Source organism: Accipiter gentilis, chromosome 27 (genome assembly GCF_929443795.1).
Source record: "Accipiter gentilis chromosome 27, bAccGen1.1, whole genome shotgun sequence".
NCBI lineage: Eukaryota > Metazoa > Chordata > Aves > Accipitriformes > Accipitridae > Astur > Astur gentilis.
The window spans coordinates 21360140-21377372 of NC_064906.1; the positions used below are offsets into that span (position 1 = coordinate 21360140).

The 17233-nt window shown below is 43.2% G+C and overlaps 1 protein-coding gene across 5 annotated transcripts in view; it reads left to right on the forward strand.

Annotated features, from left to right (window-relative positions):
- Positions 1 to 17233, forward strand: part of GRB10 (growth factor receptor bound protein 10) — a 148390-nt gene that overhangs the window by 89929 nt on the left and 41228 nt on the right. For all 5 annotated transcript variants that reach the window (XR_007509762.1, XR_007509763.1, XM_049830273.1 and 2 more), the window contains one exon: positions 2136 to 2277. Coding sequence is in view for 3 of the 5 variants with exons in the window: in XM_049830273.1 (XP_049686230.1) it covers positions 2136 to 2277 (142 nt within the window). In the remaining 2 variants the exon portion in view is untranslated. The remainder of the gene's footprint in view (positions 1 to 2135; positions 2278 to 17233) is intronic.

Consider the following 17233-nt stretch of genomic DNA (forward strand, 5'->3'; position numbering starts at 1 on the left):
AATTGCCTGAATTGGAGAGATTTGGAGTTTTCCTTCTAGTTAACAATGTCTTCTCCAAAAGAAATAAGAAGTAATAATAATAAAAGAAAAATCCCAGAAGCGGAAAGGGTTGCTCCTGATTCTTTACACTGATGTATTTCCTATTGGAATGGTATTCTTAAGACAGGCAACTTTTCTATATGAATGGGTAGTATGCAGTGACTGCAATACAACCAAGTCAGCTAATGATGCAATCATTTTTACAAGTATTTCATGTTTAACTTTGAATAGGGCTGTACAAGAAAATGCACTCTGGAGTACGATAACTGCCGATGTTTTGTAAATACCTCAGTCAAAACACTTCATTTAAACTATTTTTGGCACTTCAAAACTTAGCAACTCTTTTTTGAGAACACTCTGCCTTTCTGAACTCTGTACTTCCATATGCACAAGAACATTGTGTGTTTATCGTTAAAGAAAATAATGGCGAAACTTTCATTCAGGGTTATCTAGAGCCCTTTCCCATAGAGGGGGATGGCTGTGTCTTTTTTGCAGCCAGAACAGAATGGTTGACTCTGGTAATTCTCTTAAGAGCACAGTTTTACGTGTGTATCAGCCATGAAGTAAATGATGCACTGAAGCAGTATAGGCAGAGTACAGCATAGTGAATTCTCATTTTAAGAAAACCGCACCTTTCTAATTGTGTTGAGTCTGTAGTTCCACTTCTTGTAATGGAGGTCAGTCAAAAACTTGCAATACAGAGCACTGTTACACAGCTGCTGGTACAACGAGTCTGCTGGGCTGAAGAGATCTTGCACCGTCCTTTACCCCATGCTGTAGGGAAGTACAAAAGGGAAGTACACGGGCAGCACACAAAAAAATCAAGCAGGTCAAGTCGTTGTTTGCCTGGCTCATAGTTATGGTCGGAACCTGCTATTTATAGCAAAACCCCAAATCTGCAAGGCTCGTTCGTGGAACACCGAGGCAAGTAAATTGCAGGGTAGAGTTACCTGCGGAGCAGATTTCCCAGTACATTATTTTACCAGCCCCCGGGTCCTGGCGCAGGCAGAGCCGGCGAGCGTGCCCCGAGTGGGACGCGCGGCCAGAGGCAAACCCAGCGGGTGTCTCCCCGCCGGCTCTCATGAGAAGGCTCTGCTTGCTGAAGGCGTGGGGAAGAAGAGAGAGCAAACTTGAGTTTTTAACAATTTGCATTTCAAATCCAGGAGCGGGTTGAGTGTCTCTGGAAACTTCCAGGATTGCCACTAGATGGTGCCTTCTGCCAAGGCGTTGCAGGCCAGCCGGCTTCAGGGTCACCAGGCGGACGTCCCCTAGCAGTAGGGAAGCCTAAAGCATCTGCGTGGCCGTCAACAGGTCCCACATCTTTTCGAGCTTTTTTGGTGGCGACTGGTAGGCTTTAGTTTTCCTTTTGTTGATGTGGGCGGTACAGGTGCGTTACAAACTGGAACTCGAAGCTCTGTTGGTCCTACGTAGGCTCGTGAGGCGTATTGCAGGAGGCGCAGATCCGTCTGAACAGTCACCCTTCAGCTAGCACAAGGTGGGAGGGTGTAATTGCAGTTTATTGCTCAAGCTGAGTCTTTGCATTTCCATTTCTCCAGGATATGCCGAGTTGCTTGGAGATGGAATCTGGTATTGTAATGAGGTGACAATATTGGTTTCGGTCACAGCTTTACGGTGGTAAAGTCAGCCTCAGAGGTTTTACAGGGGTACGCCTTCGTTTGCAGATCCGTGTGGAATTTGGCTCCAAGTGACTGCCATTGTGTTGTCCTCTTTCACATTGGTTTGGAAGAGCTTAACTGACTTTCTGGTGCACAGAGCTCAAGCTTGTAAGCTAGTGCTTACAACAGCGAGTACAGACGGATATTTCTATGTATTTTATGCGCACAGTTACCTCGGTTACTCACCCAAGTAATCAAGTTACAAGCAACAAAACAAGAATAGGTGCCTGGCTGGTCATTTTTCACATGCGGTTACCTACTTTGTGCTTGCAGTTGCCGTAACTGTATGGTAGCTGTTTAGAAAAAGAGTGGTTTTGATTCCTTTTCTTTAGTATCATTATCACAAATGGTGGGGCAGGAGATCCAGGTCTAGTGATGCCAGTTTGCTCCTCTTAATGCTTAGTGCTTCTGTGTTTATAGGCGTCTTCAAGAAGAAGAACAGCAATTCAGAACATCATCTTTGCCGGCCATCCCAAATCCCTTCCCAGAACTTTGTAGCCCCGCAAGCTCTCCAGTGCTGGCCCCTGGATCTTTACCTCAGAGTCAACCTGCTAGTAAGCATGTGAGTATGGGACAAAGCTTTGGGTCATCCATTCGCGTTCAAACCAGCAGCGGACTATTTCGTTTTGAAGGCAGAAAGAGAGTTTCAAGATAAGTAGAAACACTTGTAGGCTTTGTCTGTGAGTAGGGCAGCGCTGGCCGAGAGAGTGTCTTCAGACAGGCTTCAGACCTTTTTAAAAGGTTTCTAAGAATGAAGTGTAAAAATAAAGCAAGTCTCTTTCAGATACGTGCCTGTTGTGAATGAAGCAGTAATGCCTAATATCTTCTGGATTTTGTTATCCGAGTTAATGACTTAATAATTCAGAAGTCAAGTTAATTAGCTTAGAGTTGGACGAGGATCTGTGTGCGTTATACTGCATATTCTAGGTGCCAGAAGGACACTGAACAGCTGTTTTCTTTAAGGACATGGTGCTGCTTTATTTTGCTGATCTTCATGAAGCTACTCAAAAAGCAAAGTAATGTTTTTAGAGCATGTAATCAGGCACAGCTCCTTGTAATGGGGCTTAAGGGGAGCACTGTCCCATGGAAAGCTGGGAGGCTCTCTGGGTTGTTGGCGGTGAAGACAGCACAGACCGAGCTCTTGCATAGTCCAGAGCGATAACCTCAGTGACACTGCAAACAGTTTTTCTTTTCTATTGTATTCCACATTTCTGAGAAATGACCGTCCTGTTTCCTATCAGTCCTTGAGCGTGGTTAAAGAATAAGGTTGGGCTCAAAAACCTTTGTTTTGTAAACTGTTCTGACTTGCGTGGGGATGAAAGGATAGGTCGCTCGTACTGACTGTTGGCTTAGAACAGTTCTGTGCTTCAGTACCCAAAAATACGATGATGTTCTGTATCACTGCTCATTTAGTTTGTAAGTAGCTCCTACATCTGCTCTGACTGATAAAAGGGTTTGGGTGGACGGTTCAGCTGCAAGCAGTAGACCCTAATGTACGCCCTCGCATCGTCTGTATTGCTTTGCATCGCCATAAAGAGCAGTCTGCTTTCTTGAAGGGCACGGTGCATCTTCATTGGTTTCGCTGTATTTCTTGTACGCACCAGACAGACAGCTAACCGAATAACGCCCTAGGGAAAAATCGAGTCATGCTGTCGGGGATTTAGCAGGACCTCATCAGAGGCTGGGGTAGCGGCTAAGCGGAGAGGCTGTTTTGGCAGGGCAGTGCTCATCTGACTCTGGGGAGAGACAGCACAGGGAAGGGGCAGTTCTGCCTCCCGGCCATCCCAGTGGCATAGCTGCCTCGGAGACACGCTGAAGTGGCTGACGAACCTGTGCTCGCCTTACCAAATACTCCCAGGGTTCGGGGATTCTTTGGCTTTTAGCTTTATGTTGTACTAAAATTGACCAAGCCACCCTAAAGGTGGCTCTGTAAAGCCTTAAGAACCCTAAATGATCTGTGTGTCAGTTTTCGATGGAGTTTAGAAACTAGTGGTTGAACAGCACGTAAATATAAAAGTAAACAATCTTTTAATGTACGTAAGAAGATGGCTGTGAAGACAGAATAAAAGTAGATTATTTTTTTTCCCCCCTAAGTTTTACTTTAAAATTAGGCAGAATAATTTTGTTTAAAAATGATGAAGTTTTGACAAGCCTTTTGAAAGCCTAAAATGAAGTAAATATTTATATTGCATAGATATGCTTGCTGCTGAAGTTTTTAATCAAAGACAATCCATTCTAGTGGTAAAACCTTTTAGGGTACGCAATGAGGAGGTAAAGCATGTTGGACAATAGTGGCTGCTTCTGTAGATGCAGATATACTGTTCATTTCAGTTTATTGACTGATTGGAGGTGGATGAGAAACACTGGCTCGGGGTGAGGGAAGGATAGGAAGGAGTTGTTTTCCTCTCTAATGAGTTATTTTCCTCTCTTTAATGAAGGAATAGAGGAAAAGAACTGAAAAACCCCCTTCTAGTTTTAAAGTATTGATGGACAAAAGTAAGAAAAAAAAGAGTAGGTTCAGTTTCTTCATGAAGGAAGAATACTTTATTTTTAATACCTCAACTCTAAACGGAGTGTTGTTGGATAACAAAATAATCTGTCTGTTCAGCCTCCTCATAGGATGTTAGTTGTGTTTAATCCAGTTCTAGTTCCCTTCAGTAGAGTCTGCTAAACATCATGAGTAAAAAATGAGTAACTTAAGACATGCTATATACATCTTTCTGATTTCATCCCATTAAAAAAATGTAAAGTTTGGGAAGTTGAGTAAATTATTTTAGGACATGCTCTTGCTTAGATAAATATCCATAGATACAATATAAATTACTGGGTAACAAGTGATGAGCTTAAAGGACTGCAACAGCACATTTTAATGGCTGGCAGTTAGTGAAAATGAGCTGCGTTTTAAGAAAAATATAAATACAACATAAAATGCAAGCCACGCTTAAACATAATGATGCTTAAGGTTCAGGTTCTCTGCTTGCAGATTGTAAACAAGGATTAACACTGGAGATTGGAATGAGCCATTCTGATTTCACAGGATACATGAGGTGTTGGTGAAAAGTAATTCCCTCCGTGCCTCCTGAGCATTTGCGGGTAAATAGGCAAATAGCAGTTCCAGCCGGCAGTGCTGCAGCTCTGATCACACAGGGCATCACAGCACACGCATGGTGTGGAGGAAACGTTGCCTTTGGTCGGCTGATATCCCAGGGACTGAGAGGGACATGGGTTAACGGAGTCTTAGGGGATTTCGGAAAGGAGCGCGTATTTCGTTTGCTGACTGTGTGAAGCTGGGATGTCTGGTACGACTTTGTAAGAAACGAAATGTCATTAGTATTGTTTCTCATGGAACAACTCAGTCTTATTTTTAAATAATTTTAAAATACAGCTCTGCCATGACAAAACCTTGTAGTGGTTACGCAAGAGGAATTTAAAGAACCGGTCGTGTTAAACACAGAAGGGTCTCATGACATATTGCCAAACCTTGGGCATAAAGAAATGCCAGCTCATTCAACTTCTGCTAAATTAAAACTTCTTCCCGTTATATTGTTCCCTATAGGAAAAGGATGCGTGTGTGAATGAAAAAGTGAGTAAAGGAGCTTTCAGGTCATAAAGCTTGAATTATATTTGCAGCTGAAAAAATGGATTTGTCTTTTCTCATATGCAAAATTTAATTCATGTAGCTGGAGCTTAAGACATACATTTCTTGTTAAGATGCTTCTGATACTTTTCCTTATTTTTTTCATGCAGTTGCCACCACTTTTTTTAATAAGCAGTTCACAACATCGCTTATGCACTGCTCTGCATTTGTTTCATGCTCTTTCTTGGCTCAGCAAAGAAAGGTAAAAGCCATAAAGCAATGAAAAATAGCTGTAATAAACCTTTTTTACTTTTTTTGCAGTAGATTTTTTGTTTTCTCATGATGATGAAGCATTTTCTTTATCTTACTCAAAAAAGTGCACATATCAGGAATAATTTCTTTTTCTGGTGTATTTTCTGAGATCTGCTGGGTAATGGTACCGATTTCTCCGCAGCAGGAAGCAGTATGCCACCTCTAGCTCTGCTGTCAGTCAGGCACTGAATACTGCTTTTAAAGCTGATGGCTGCAGGAGCATACTGCAGCTGCTCCCCAGAAGACAGAGAACAGTGAGAAATAACGGGTCTTCTGTACTAGCACAAAACTAAAAACATGTGTAGGCAAATGGGATAGTCATTTAATGGGAGCATCGATATATCAATCTGGGAGGAAAACCAGCTTACTGACATCATTGAAGATTTTGGGGTTTTTTTATTTGACTCTGGATAATCTTCTTTGGTTTAGAAAAAAGTCTAAATTAAAAGATTTTGTAGATGCTTTTTTCTTTTTTTTTTTTTAAGCACATAGGCAGGCTGAGTAACTGACACGTAATTTAGTACTAAAAGACTTAAAAGAGAAATAACTGTGAACCTTTAGGTTACGTTTCAAAGGCTGTCCTGCACTGGGCAACCTCCACAGTGGTGGGGTCTGGGCTTACACAGTTGTGTGACCAAACCCATCTGGCGGTAGAGGTTAAGAAATGACTTGTAATTAAACAGGTATATGCTCCTTGGGAGTTCAGCAGTTCTGCAGGTGGAAACAGCCCACTTTGAACTAAGTTTTACAGTGAGAAATGTTAGATGTCAACCTGTTGATAGTGAACGGCCCGTGGTTCTGTAAAAATTGGCACCAGTGAAGTTTGAGTAATGTGGTCAACCAGGTGGTTGCCCAGTACCTGGGCGAAAAGTACCAACTAGCTGTGCTGTTGAGTCAGTAGCTACTTCAGCTACTGGTGTGGTGAGCGAGACACCCCAGAGGTCTTGTGTTTGGAGAAGGCATGGCCCTTCAAGCAATAGCTGCCAAGGAGCTCTCTAAGCTCTTGAGTCAAGAGCAGCATTGTCCATGAGCTTGGGCAGGAGGAGGCTGACGATCAGTGCGTGCCCAAGCGTTCCCTTCTTCATCTTGTGCCTCCCTGTCCTCAAAGTACCACCCGTCTGCCTCTCACCACAGAGCCCGACTGCCAGCCGGGAGAAACTTCAGCAGACCCCTGTGAGCATGTAAGCGCTCCCGCTTTCCGTGCTGGGAAGGGCAGGTAAAGGTGGGAGCAGGAAGGACATTTTCTGGGTGACACCACGGGGCATTGCAAGACCATTTGATTTTTTTTTTCCCCCCCTTACCCCCCACATCTTTGTTCTTAAGATGCATGCGCACCTACAAACACGAGATCACCCCACATCTGGTGGGGACAGTGATTGCGGGCTGGGAGAAGGGACAGCTGAAAGTTTTTAAAGCATCATTTGCTTAACAGGATAAATATGTTTGTCTAAGGAAAATGGAAACCAGAAAATTACACCAAACCAAGACAAAATATTTGTCCAAAAGATAGCTAAAAACATCAGACAGCTAGGTTACCGCTAATTGAAGTCCATCTTTGTGTTGCTGGTATAAACTAAGAACTGGTTGGTAACTTAGGTTATAATTTCTGGTTGTGTACAAATATTTTGGAAAAAGCATGCAATAATTACATCTAGGTCACTGCAATGCCACAGGATATTAGGCTAAAGTATCTTGTGTGAGTCAATGAAGCTTTCAACTGTAAAAATAGGGCAAATTTCTCACATCCCCCCTCTATACAGCCCAGGCAAACTTCCAAATAGCAGTTTGATGTACCAAAATTATTTACTCTCTTCTAGCAAATTAAATTCACAAATGGGTATGAATTAATGCCATTCTTTTTTCCAGATTTAGTTACCCTTCAAAGGAACTCCTGTAAAGAGACTTCTTAGTTTTAATTATTTTAATTACATGTTATGATGCACATCTTTATTTTTTCTTCCCAAAGAACTTTTATACTGGCTCTTTTGAAGACAAGAATGTTGATTTCTGGAAGAGCAGCTGTATAAAAATACAAACTTTTGTATAGTGAAAACTTTATGTACTAAGTTAGATTTTGCAGGTGTGACAGCAAATTTTTTACTTAATCCTGCAGTCGAATAACCTTTAGCAACAAGACATTTTGAAAAAAGTACAGACATGAGGTTGAGTCAACAGGATTTTACTTCTCTAAACAGGCCAAATCCTGTAGCTGGATTAATCTGGACAATTCCTTAGATCCAGGTCCAGGCACTCCCTTTGGCCCAACTTTAAAATATGGGTTTTCATGGGTATCTGCCATGTTATATCATGTTGTTTCTCTCAAATCTTTCTTTGAAGCCAGGCTCTTGAGCTAAATAAATAAAACATACATAGATTGCTCTGTGGCATGTTTAACTCGGATGCCTTTTTTTTAAGAAAGTTGCGACTGTGTTTGGAAAAATTGGGGAAGATCAGGCCTCCGCTGCAGGGCTGCGATCTAACTATGAGAACAGGCCTTGCGCTTCCCTGGGTGCCCCTCTCTCATTTGGAGAAATAACGCTTTCCTGAGCTAAATGAGCTAAATTTGATGGACAGTGCAGGAGAGACGTTGCATTACTTGTCCCCTGTGTCACGCGAATGTGTTGTCCCATTACTCCTGAAGAAATGGGGGTGGGCAGCGGGGGTGTGGGTGTGTGATCTCGCATGGTTTTGAAAGTCTCACTTGCTCGTTACTGAAGAAGAGAGTAACGAATATAGCTAAAGACTAACGAGTCTGCTGGATTAAGCTAAGGAGAGACAGCCCTCCGCGCCGATAGTGCTGGGCGGTCGGTGGGTCTGCAGGCTCTTCAGCCGGAGCCGCGTGCGGTCTGCCGGGGACCGGCATCCGCACGGAGTCAGAGCTGCCGTTCCTCCTCCCTCGCGCCTGTTACAGCGAGAAGCTTGGTGGTAGAAAGGAAGGAACCTCTTCGTTCCTGCTTTTGGAAAGTGCCAGAACAGTAGTTACAGTCCCAACGTGAATTACTGGAAACAGTAAGGGCATCTTGCGCTCAAACCCGAAAGTATGTTATTTGTTGGGTTTTGTTTTTTTGTTTTTTTTTTTTTAACAACACAGACCTGGCCCCGCTCCCAGGAGCGTTTTGGCTCCTGACCCGTAAGCAATGCTCCGAAGCGATGCTCCGGCAGCAGGAGCGTGCTGGGAGGAGGGCTGCACGCTCAGGACCCGCCGCAGCGCGCCGAGGGATGCATCGCCCGGCCGAGGGTGGTCCGGCACGCTCTGCGGGACAGGGTCGGCCGGACCCAAACCTGCCCTGCAGCACGCGCGCTGGTAGCCCCGCCAGGTGCTCAGCCACACAGCTTGCAGTCGCTTTAAAAAGCTGTTTTACAGCAGTTAACGCCGTTGCAATTAACCTTTAGGACTGCCTTGTATAAATACCGAGCAGCCTGTAAGCATATGCTGCGGTAGCTTTGCATTAGCCTATTCACACTAGATTTTTGCGCGTGCATCTTAGTTACACGTGCCCTTGCACGTTTTTGTTGTGCAGCGTTGCTCTCGCTGTGTTTTATTAATGGCACAGTGACAATGTACATTAGCTGTTCTATGCTTTGATCAGGAATTGACAGAATTGAGAAGCTATCGGGCTGAGAGTGGGGGGAAAAACGGGAAAACGTGACGTGAGAGAAATTCTAATTCTCTCTGTTCCTGGCGAGGCAGGCAGGAGTGGGTTTGGGTGTAAACATCAGTGCAGTAGGGGATTAAAAAAAACCCCAGAACTGTATTGAATGATTGTAATTATACCGTAAGTGAATGGTTGAGATTAATCAGAGATGTCATAATTTTATACTGACAGCCTTTAAGGAGTGACTCAACATAGTGCAAATAGCTATGCTGAGTCTCAGCTCTCCTTGCCGTCTGTGCTGTCTGGACTCAAGGTGTGAGTTCTCGTCGACTTCAGGCGTTTTGGGTGAGAAACCCTGTTGGACCCCGCTACCCAGTAGGACAGATGCAAGAAAGCACCAACTCGTAGGTGAGAGTCTCCGCTGCGTATCCGACGTGGCACCGTGTTGTTGCCGGCAATCCGCAGCGAGTCGAGCCCGAGGTCCTTTCTGAGGCGAGCCGAGGCAGCCCTTAGGGAGCTGGGCTGGCAGCTGGGGGTGACCCCCATGGGTGCTGTGGACGTACCTAGCGCAGGGCTGGGAAGATGCCCGATTTTTTTGCTCACCCGCTGCCACTCGCTTCTAGGGACGGAAGGCAAAGCCAGCGTTTAGTTTGTTCATTTCCAAATCCTCAGTGCAGTGCTTGCTTAAGTATCAGGAGTAATTGCTGTTCATTCACAGCAGGAAAAAGGCTTCTTTGGGCTTGCTGTGATTACCTGGACAGTGAACTGTGCCCACGTCCGAAGTGGAAATCTGTTTGAAATGTCTGTCTTCGCTTGTGTCTGGACGCGCCGGGGAAGAATGAACTTGCAAGTTCATTGGTGTGGTAGTGGGATGTTCATGCATTGCCCCAGAGCTTGCAGATACGGTTTTGTTACATTTCCTAAACAGAGGGGATGTTAGTTGGAATTTAATAACATTTTTGCATTAGAAGAATACCGCTGAGTTAATTAAATCATTGTGGGATGAGTTTCAATTCTCCGTGCTCTTGATTTATAGTCTCCTTATTGCTACCAAATTCTTACTGTATTATTCTTTCTCCTAGTAGGAGTGCAGACTTACTGTACTAAAAAGTGATTTTGTTTAATTAACGTAAGCACCTTCAATCTTTGCTTCAGCCTGGCTGTAATCTGAACATCATTTACAAAAGTTACACAAAAGCGAGTTGAATCTGGACTTGTTAAAAGGCAAGCCACTGCTGACTGATAAAAGCTACATGTCATGTTTCTCTGTTGGCTATTAGGATTGCTTATTCTCTCCAGTGGTAGACCCTGCCGCTGCCAGGATTACTGGAGCTGGTTTCTCCTGCTGCATTTCGGGAAGCGCCAGGGTTGGAAATATCTTTGTTATGCTTCATGCCATAGGTGTTTGGTTTTTTCTCTGTTGCTGAGGGGGAAATGAATAGCAAGCAGAAGCAAAATGGATTGACTGTCAGCTGGGAGTTTGGATGTGAGATCCCATGTTGAGCACGGGATGTTTCCCGGGAATGTGGCTAAAGCAACTTTGTCTCAGCAGACTTCCTACCAGTGAAATTTCATTAACAGCAAAGCAACAACTGTTCTGCAGGTTTTTATGGAGAAAAGGGGGTGCAAGTGGGAGAGACCTTTAAAAGCTGCTTTTGTTCCTCACCAAACAGGTGCTACTTCAAAGCACCCAGATCTTTCCAGCCACCCCTTTTATCTGCCTAGATCCTTGTCTGGCCAGAGCGAGGAACTGCCCTGCTTTTGGGGGATATTTAGATATGGTCTACGAGGTCGCCGCCTGACCCCACGCACCCTCGATGTCACCGGCGTGCGCCCATCCAGACCTTGCCAAACGGCCCGCGGCGTTGCAGGGGCCACGGGGCTCGCTCGCCGCAGCGCTGCTCCACGGGGCTTGCCGCAGCGTGCTCCGCAGCCGCAGCGTGCTCCGCAGCGCCAGGAGACAGCTTGGGGTGCCAGCCCCAATGCCTGTGCCCTGCAGCCACGGGGGAAGGTTGGCTGCCTCGCCGTGTCGTGACCTTGCACGTGTTCCTCCTCTTGCCTTTTAGGTTCGCCTTTAAAAATCACATTTCCCTGCCATCGTTACCGGAGGAGGTAACAAGAATAGGAACAAGCCCGCTGCTAAGGAAAAAACATCACTTGCAAAAAACCCTAAAGAACAAATAAGGTGCAAAACATTATGGAAAAGAGTATTCTAAGCTAAACAACAGCGTCCTGATAGTAAAACACCAGGATTTAATTTAACCATTTGCCCTTGGGCTTCCGTGAGCTGTTTTTGAGCTTGTCCTTGCCTGCAAACTGTTAAGAGCAGCTAATTACTCTGAAGTAACTTGCTTGTCATACTTTTGCTGGTCACGCTTGTTTTCCCTATTGCTCACTAAAATCCACTGAAAGCGAGCCAACCACAGTATTTCTAGACCTTAGAAATAGCTTTACAGATGTTTGCAGCAGTTCCCGTTCCCCAAGTACTCAGTTATGTAGACCAAGCTATAGACAGGATCTTTGGTCACTGTTAGGTATTGGGGACACAGTTTTAGCACTGTTGTGCTTCAGGTTATGATTGCTCTTTACTGAGTTGTCCCAAACTCCAGAGTAGTGTTACGTTTAAGTGCTTCAAGTATATATGTGTCTGTGTGTGTGTGCGTGTGTGTAGAGAGAGAGAGAGGAATATATATAGGAAAAGATCAAAAGATTGCTTGCAAATACTGTCACACACCTTGTAACGGATTTATGGAGCAGCTTGAAAAGAAATAGACATTAAATATATAAAGAACACCCTCCTCTTCGTTAGGCAAAGAACTGAAAACTAATGTTACAGGAATAACAGCATCTAGTCATGCAAGTAAAACCTTGTATTTGATATTCTCAAAGTATTTTTCTGCATTATGTGCTGTTTTGTTCTATGGATTTTTTTTTTCCCATGGCTGACCTTTGAACTTTTTTCTTTAACAAACTAGCTTGGCAATGCTTTGTAAAGCTCATCCAAGTGAGCCTGAGCCTTGCCTCTTGTGTTACAGCCTTGTCAAATGAGCATCCTCTGATAAGCAGACTCAAATAATGTCTGGCTGAAAGATGTCCTTGCTGTGCTTGAAGCCAGTGTCATTCCACTTGTAGCATTTCGAAGTTCCTAAATATATTTGAGAACCTCCTATTAATTTCCTCTTTTGTCTACTTCACAAAAGGTGCCAAGGCTGGGTTTTACTCCTGAATGTGGATCCAGTCAATGTTTTAAATGCTATTTGGTGAAAGTTTTGTTTATGCTTTTTCTTTATCTTTGAGAATACTTATCCATCATGGTTTGCATCCTAGTCTGTTGGGGTGTTTGGTTGGGTTGGGGGAGGGGGGGTATTGGGGTTTTTTTGACTGCACAGATGAAAAAGGTAATCCAAATCATTCACTGTCTGCAGAGAGAGGCTGTCATGCCAAGGGGAGTGAGTGCTCGTCAGCTGGGTGGGCAGAAGAGCACTATATTCAGCTCCAGGGATAGAGAATGTCTGTTTCTAACCATTTGTACAGTGTGACACATTTCTTAATATTTTCTGGGATATTAATAAGAAGGGAAAATCAGGAGGCAGCCAGCTATATTTGTGCAAATGTACCTTCGGTGTAATTTCCCTTTGCTCTCGGTGAACATTTAGTTCTGCGTTACACTGCATGCAAGTTAAAAATGAGCATTTGCTTACAGGCTAATTAAGCATAGCTTAGAGCAGTACTTAATTGCAACACTTCAAGCAATACAGAGGAACTTCAAGCTGATCTGGCTAACAATAAATTAACTGTGTTCTGCCCAAGGTTGCGCTAGCTGCTGTGTCTGTAAGGTTTCATTGCTGCCTGCCCTCTGTTGTGTGCATGGGATAGCACTTGGGCAATCTCCAGAAGTCACTTTTTGTCTAGGAGAAACCTTTAAGATTTAAACTACAGCAGGAAATTCTGCAGGAAGCGAGGCAGGGCAAGGACGTGATGGAGTCTTTCAGTGAGTAGGGAAATAGCTTGTGCAGCAGATGCTGGCTTTGAGTGTCTCTAGCAGTTCAGCCATCGAACAGATGTCCAAAACCGGTCTAAGTTGAAAGACTGCTGTATTGATGTATAACCATTAAATGGAAAGAGCTGAATGAACTTGACAGAAAGCTTTCTGTATGTTACCTTCATGCCGTAAATAAATAAGTGATCTAGTAGTTCTGGAGGTGGTGAAATAAGTTTTGCAGCACTGTAAACACTCTTGCGTCATTTTCTCCTCTTTGCCTTTTTCTCAAGCCTTCTCTAACCTGCAGATGTAAAAGCTGTGGTGGTGAACCGACTCTTGTCTAGCAAAGTGGTCGAGGATGATGTGCATGCGAAGGGCTTGTTTTTCTCCTAAGCCATAGTCTTGGGAGTGCTAATCACCCTGCATTCAAATAGCAGCCATTAAGGAAGGGGGCACCTTAATAAAATGCCAGCAAAAATAATATAGAAAATGCCTGTGGTGCCAGACATGATTCACAGTGACTGCATTCCATTATGAGTTTGCAGCAACCTCTGCTTTCTACATAACTGAGTTCATCTCTACTGCAATTATGTCTTTTTTGAAGAGTGTCTGGAGGTGCAACTTAGGGGCAATATCTGAGTATGAGGACTGATGGAGTGTAGAGGAATTAGTTGCTTTTCTTGGTGGACTGCTTCGTTACTCTATTTTGAAATCTGTAAATGTAGTGAAGTAGAAGCTAAATTTTTCCTCTTAAATTGTGTGACAATATTTAACTAGGATTTCAAACCAGTAAGGTCTCACTGAGTTCAAGAAATACATTAGAAATATTTGAAGAGAAGGTATGTAAAGTCTGAGTTGATAGCAGCTCACATTGCTTGGCTTAGACTTGCACGTCAACGTAGAACTCTGACCCTGATATGAAAGGACAACTTCCATTATTTGTGTATAAACCCACTTCTGTTGGTGTAAAACTTTCACAAGGCCCATTTTCCTGCAGTGACTTAGCAGATCTTTTGAAAGGTTGTTGAAGAACATTTTTTATGCTGAGCAATTCTCCTTTTTTACTATGACCATAATAAAGTATTTTGGGGAGGACATACTTGACTTTGCCTAACATGGTTGCAAGTTAACTTGTGTGCTGCAGCTAAACTACCAATATCTGGAATTAAGTACTCGTATGGATTGCACATTGAATTATGAAAGGTGTGCATTATTACAAGACAAACTTGGAGGTCTTTACATACAACAGACAAGCAGTAGGAGTGGCCGTGCTTTTCATACTGTTTGCTATGCAGTGGCATTTTTTTTTTGCTGCTGGAAAATGGCATGTAGACTAATGAACATACCCAGCATAGTTGTTTTTCCCAGCTATAGGCAGCCCTCTCTCGAATCTCAGCTTGCAAGAAGTAGAGATAAAAATCTATAACTTTGGAGGAGGAGACTGGGATTTCTTGCTGAAGATAATCTTCACCTTTCTGTGTCTGACTTGGTATTGTGAATGCTGGTATCGGGGGTTGGCTCAAACTCAATGTACAAGTCGCACATAAGCTCTGACACAGAGTTGGGTTTAATCACCCTTAGGTTATCAGACCCCTGCTGTGTCCTTCTGCTTACAGACCTCATCAAGTAGCTGCTTGCTTCATGATAAAAACAACTTAATAACAGCAAGTGCTTTTTTGGAAGGTGTTGCATTCCACATTTTGCTTGATTAGACTCATGTCTGACCAAGAGACCTTTGCATGCGCTCTGCTCCTCCCCACCCAAAGTTACATTGCTCCGTGCAGGAACAAAAATTTCTTTACAGAATTGTATCTGTTTGTCTTTAAGTTTATTCTGTAGTAAAAAGTACCACTACTGAGCAAATCTTAGGTAATAGGTTTTTTTACATTCCCTGGTCTCTTTATTATTACATGTAATATTAGGCAACCACTTACCAGAGTTTTTCACAGCGTCAAGAAATATGATCACCTTTAGACAACATTTGGGTGGGAATTATTTCTGTGAAATACAGTTCTACAAAAATTAAATCTCTCATTTGGGTTGCTTGTCTGGGTATCTCCAGTCAGTGGTGAGATAGAGGAGTACCTTTCCAGTACGTTTATGCCATCTTAGGGTAGCAAAACTATAGAAGATGATAAATTGCACTGAAATGCCTCTTTCTCTTTCCGTTGACCACAGTGGGAACTTGAATGATTAGTGAAGACTAGATGTGCTTTGACTGAGGTGGCTGGTGACAGCTGACATGACTGCCACCTCTGTGTAGAGGAATGCAAACCTTAAGCTAGGTAGTGATCTGTGGTGGAGAAGATCCTTTCCTTCCCCTGAGTTACCAAGCTGGTTTATTAGGACCAAATCTGGCCTTGTTTCTAAGTGGGAAATTTTTGTTGACCATTCGCCTGAACGGCCAACCTCCTCATCACTTACTCCTCCTGAAAGAAACAGCAGAGTTTATTTATCTGGAGAGGTGCTGGCAGCTGCAAGGCTGACTTTTTTTTTTTTTTCATCATCTGTTAAGGGCCTGTGAAAAATGATCCATTTCTCACCACATTCTTGTTGTGCAAATTAAAGTCAGTGCTCTTCCACACGTCTCCTTAGCGTTTCAACTTCAGTATGCAGTGTTCAGGCATCTGAGGTGCCCATTTTCAATAAATAAACATATACAAGATTTGGGGAGGGAATATAGATGTGCATGGCCAGATACTCTTAGCCATTGGTACTTGATACACAATAGCGATGCCAATTCTTGTGAGATTCTTGGAGTTTTTTAGGAACAAATGGGAATCTGGCGGCAGGGGGGAACATCGCCCACGAGCCAGTAAGCCCATAGGGGAGAGTAATAGCAGGAGTTTCCAAGGTAGAGGGTTGTGGAATTGGACAACTATTTCAAAGTATACGACCTCTGATTTGCCTGCTGATTTTGTACTAGGGAAAGCTACCCTCAGCTTTTTTTTGAGTAGAAAACCAAATGCAACAAACGTTAAGTTGGTTTGTGAAGAAGGAAGGAGGGTTAATTTCCCCAAATTAATTATCTTCACAATGGACAGTCGAAAAGTCATTAGGATGTCTCTCTGATGTTTTAGTTTTTAACTTTTTTAAAGCTGAATTTGTCATCTCCAGGTGGTTTCCAGGTTGAACTCCAGAATGAAGCTACCTGGTAATTTACCTAATCCAGTCTGCACACATGGAAAATAATGGTCTTTACAGGGAAGGTTAAGCTGTTAGGCTTAACACAGCACTGCCTGTGGAAGGGAAATGCTTTATATGGCACCTAGAACCAGATGCACCTTTTCACTTGTTCTTTAAACACAGTTTTCATGGCCTAGCTTGAGTAAGTTCATGCACTAGCTATTTTGTTACGCTTTAAAAAGTGAAATTCATAGAGTGGGTAGGTTGGCAAAGCCTCAGTTGATGTGAGCCAAGCAAACTTGGGTTGTTTTCTGTACAGCTGGGTGCACTGAAAGAAGAACCTGCAGAACTCTGGCAACAAATCCCCAAACCCACTTATTTCTTACAAGTTACACTTTGGGTCTGATCGGTGTCTGTTATGTTGAAGGGTGTATGAGCAACAGTTGAACTGAAAATAGTTTCAGTACAGAGTATTTTTTGTTAATATCCTGCAGCTAGCCAAAAATTTTTACTTTTGCCATGTGTAATCTTGTGCAACAAGATGGGGGAGTTGTGGAAGAAGCAAATGTTGTGACACTTTTCTACATTGTACAAAAGGCGAGATAGATTTTTCTCCAATAAGAAACCTTATGGTGGTTATGCTGAACCACCACCTAAAGACACAACCTTCTGAAGCTGGGAAAGGCAATAAAGTTGTTCTTGTGTGTAGAATTGTCTCTGTGTGAATGAATGAAGAATGATAGAGTGACATTTGCTGAAGTCAGCAGCTTAGTGTTGGACACAGAGTTAGAAATGCAGTAATAATTATTAATAGCTAATGATAATTATCATTGCCAGTTTTAATTATTAATGCATTATGTTTTTAATGGACACTTTTCACTTGAAAATAAATTAGTTTTGATATGTGCAGCTGTGTCTTTAACCT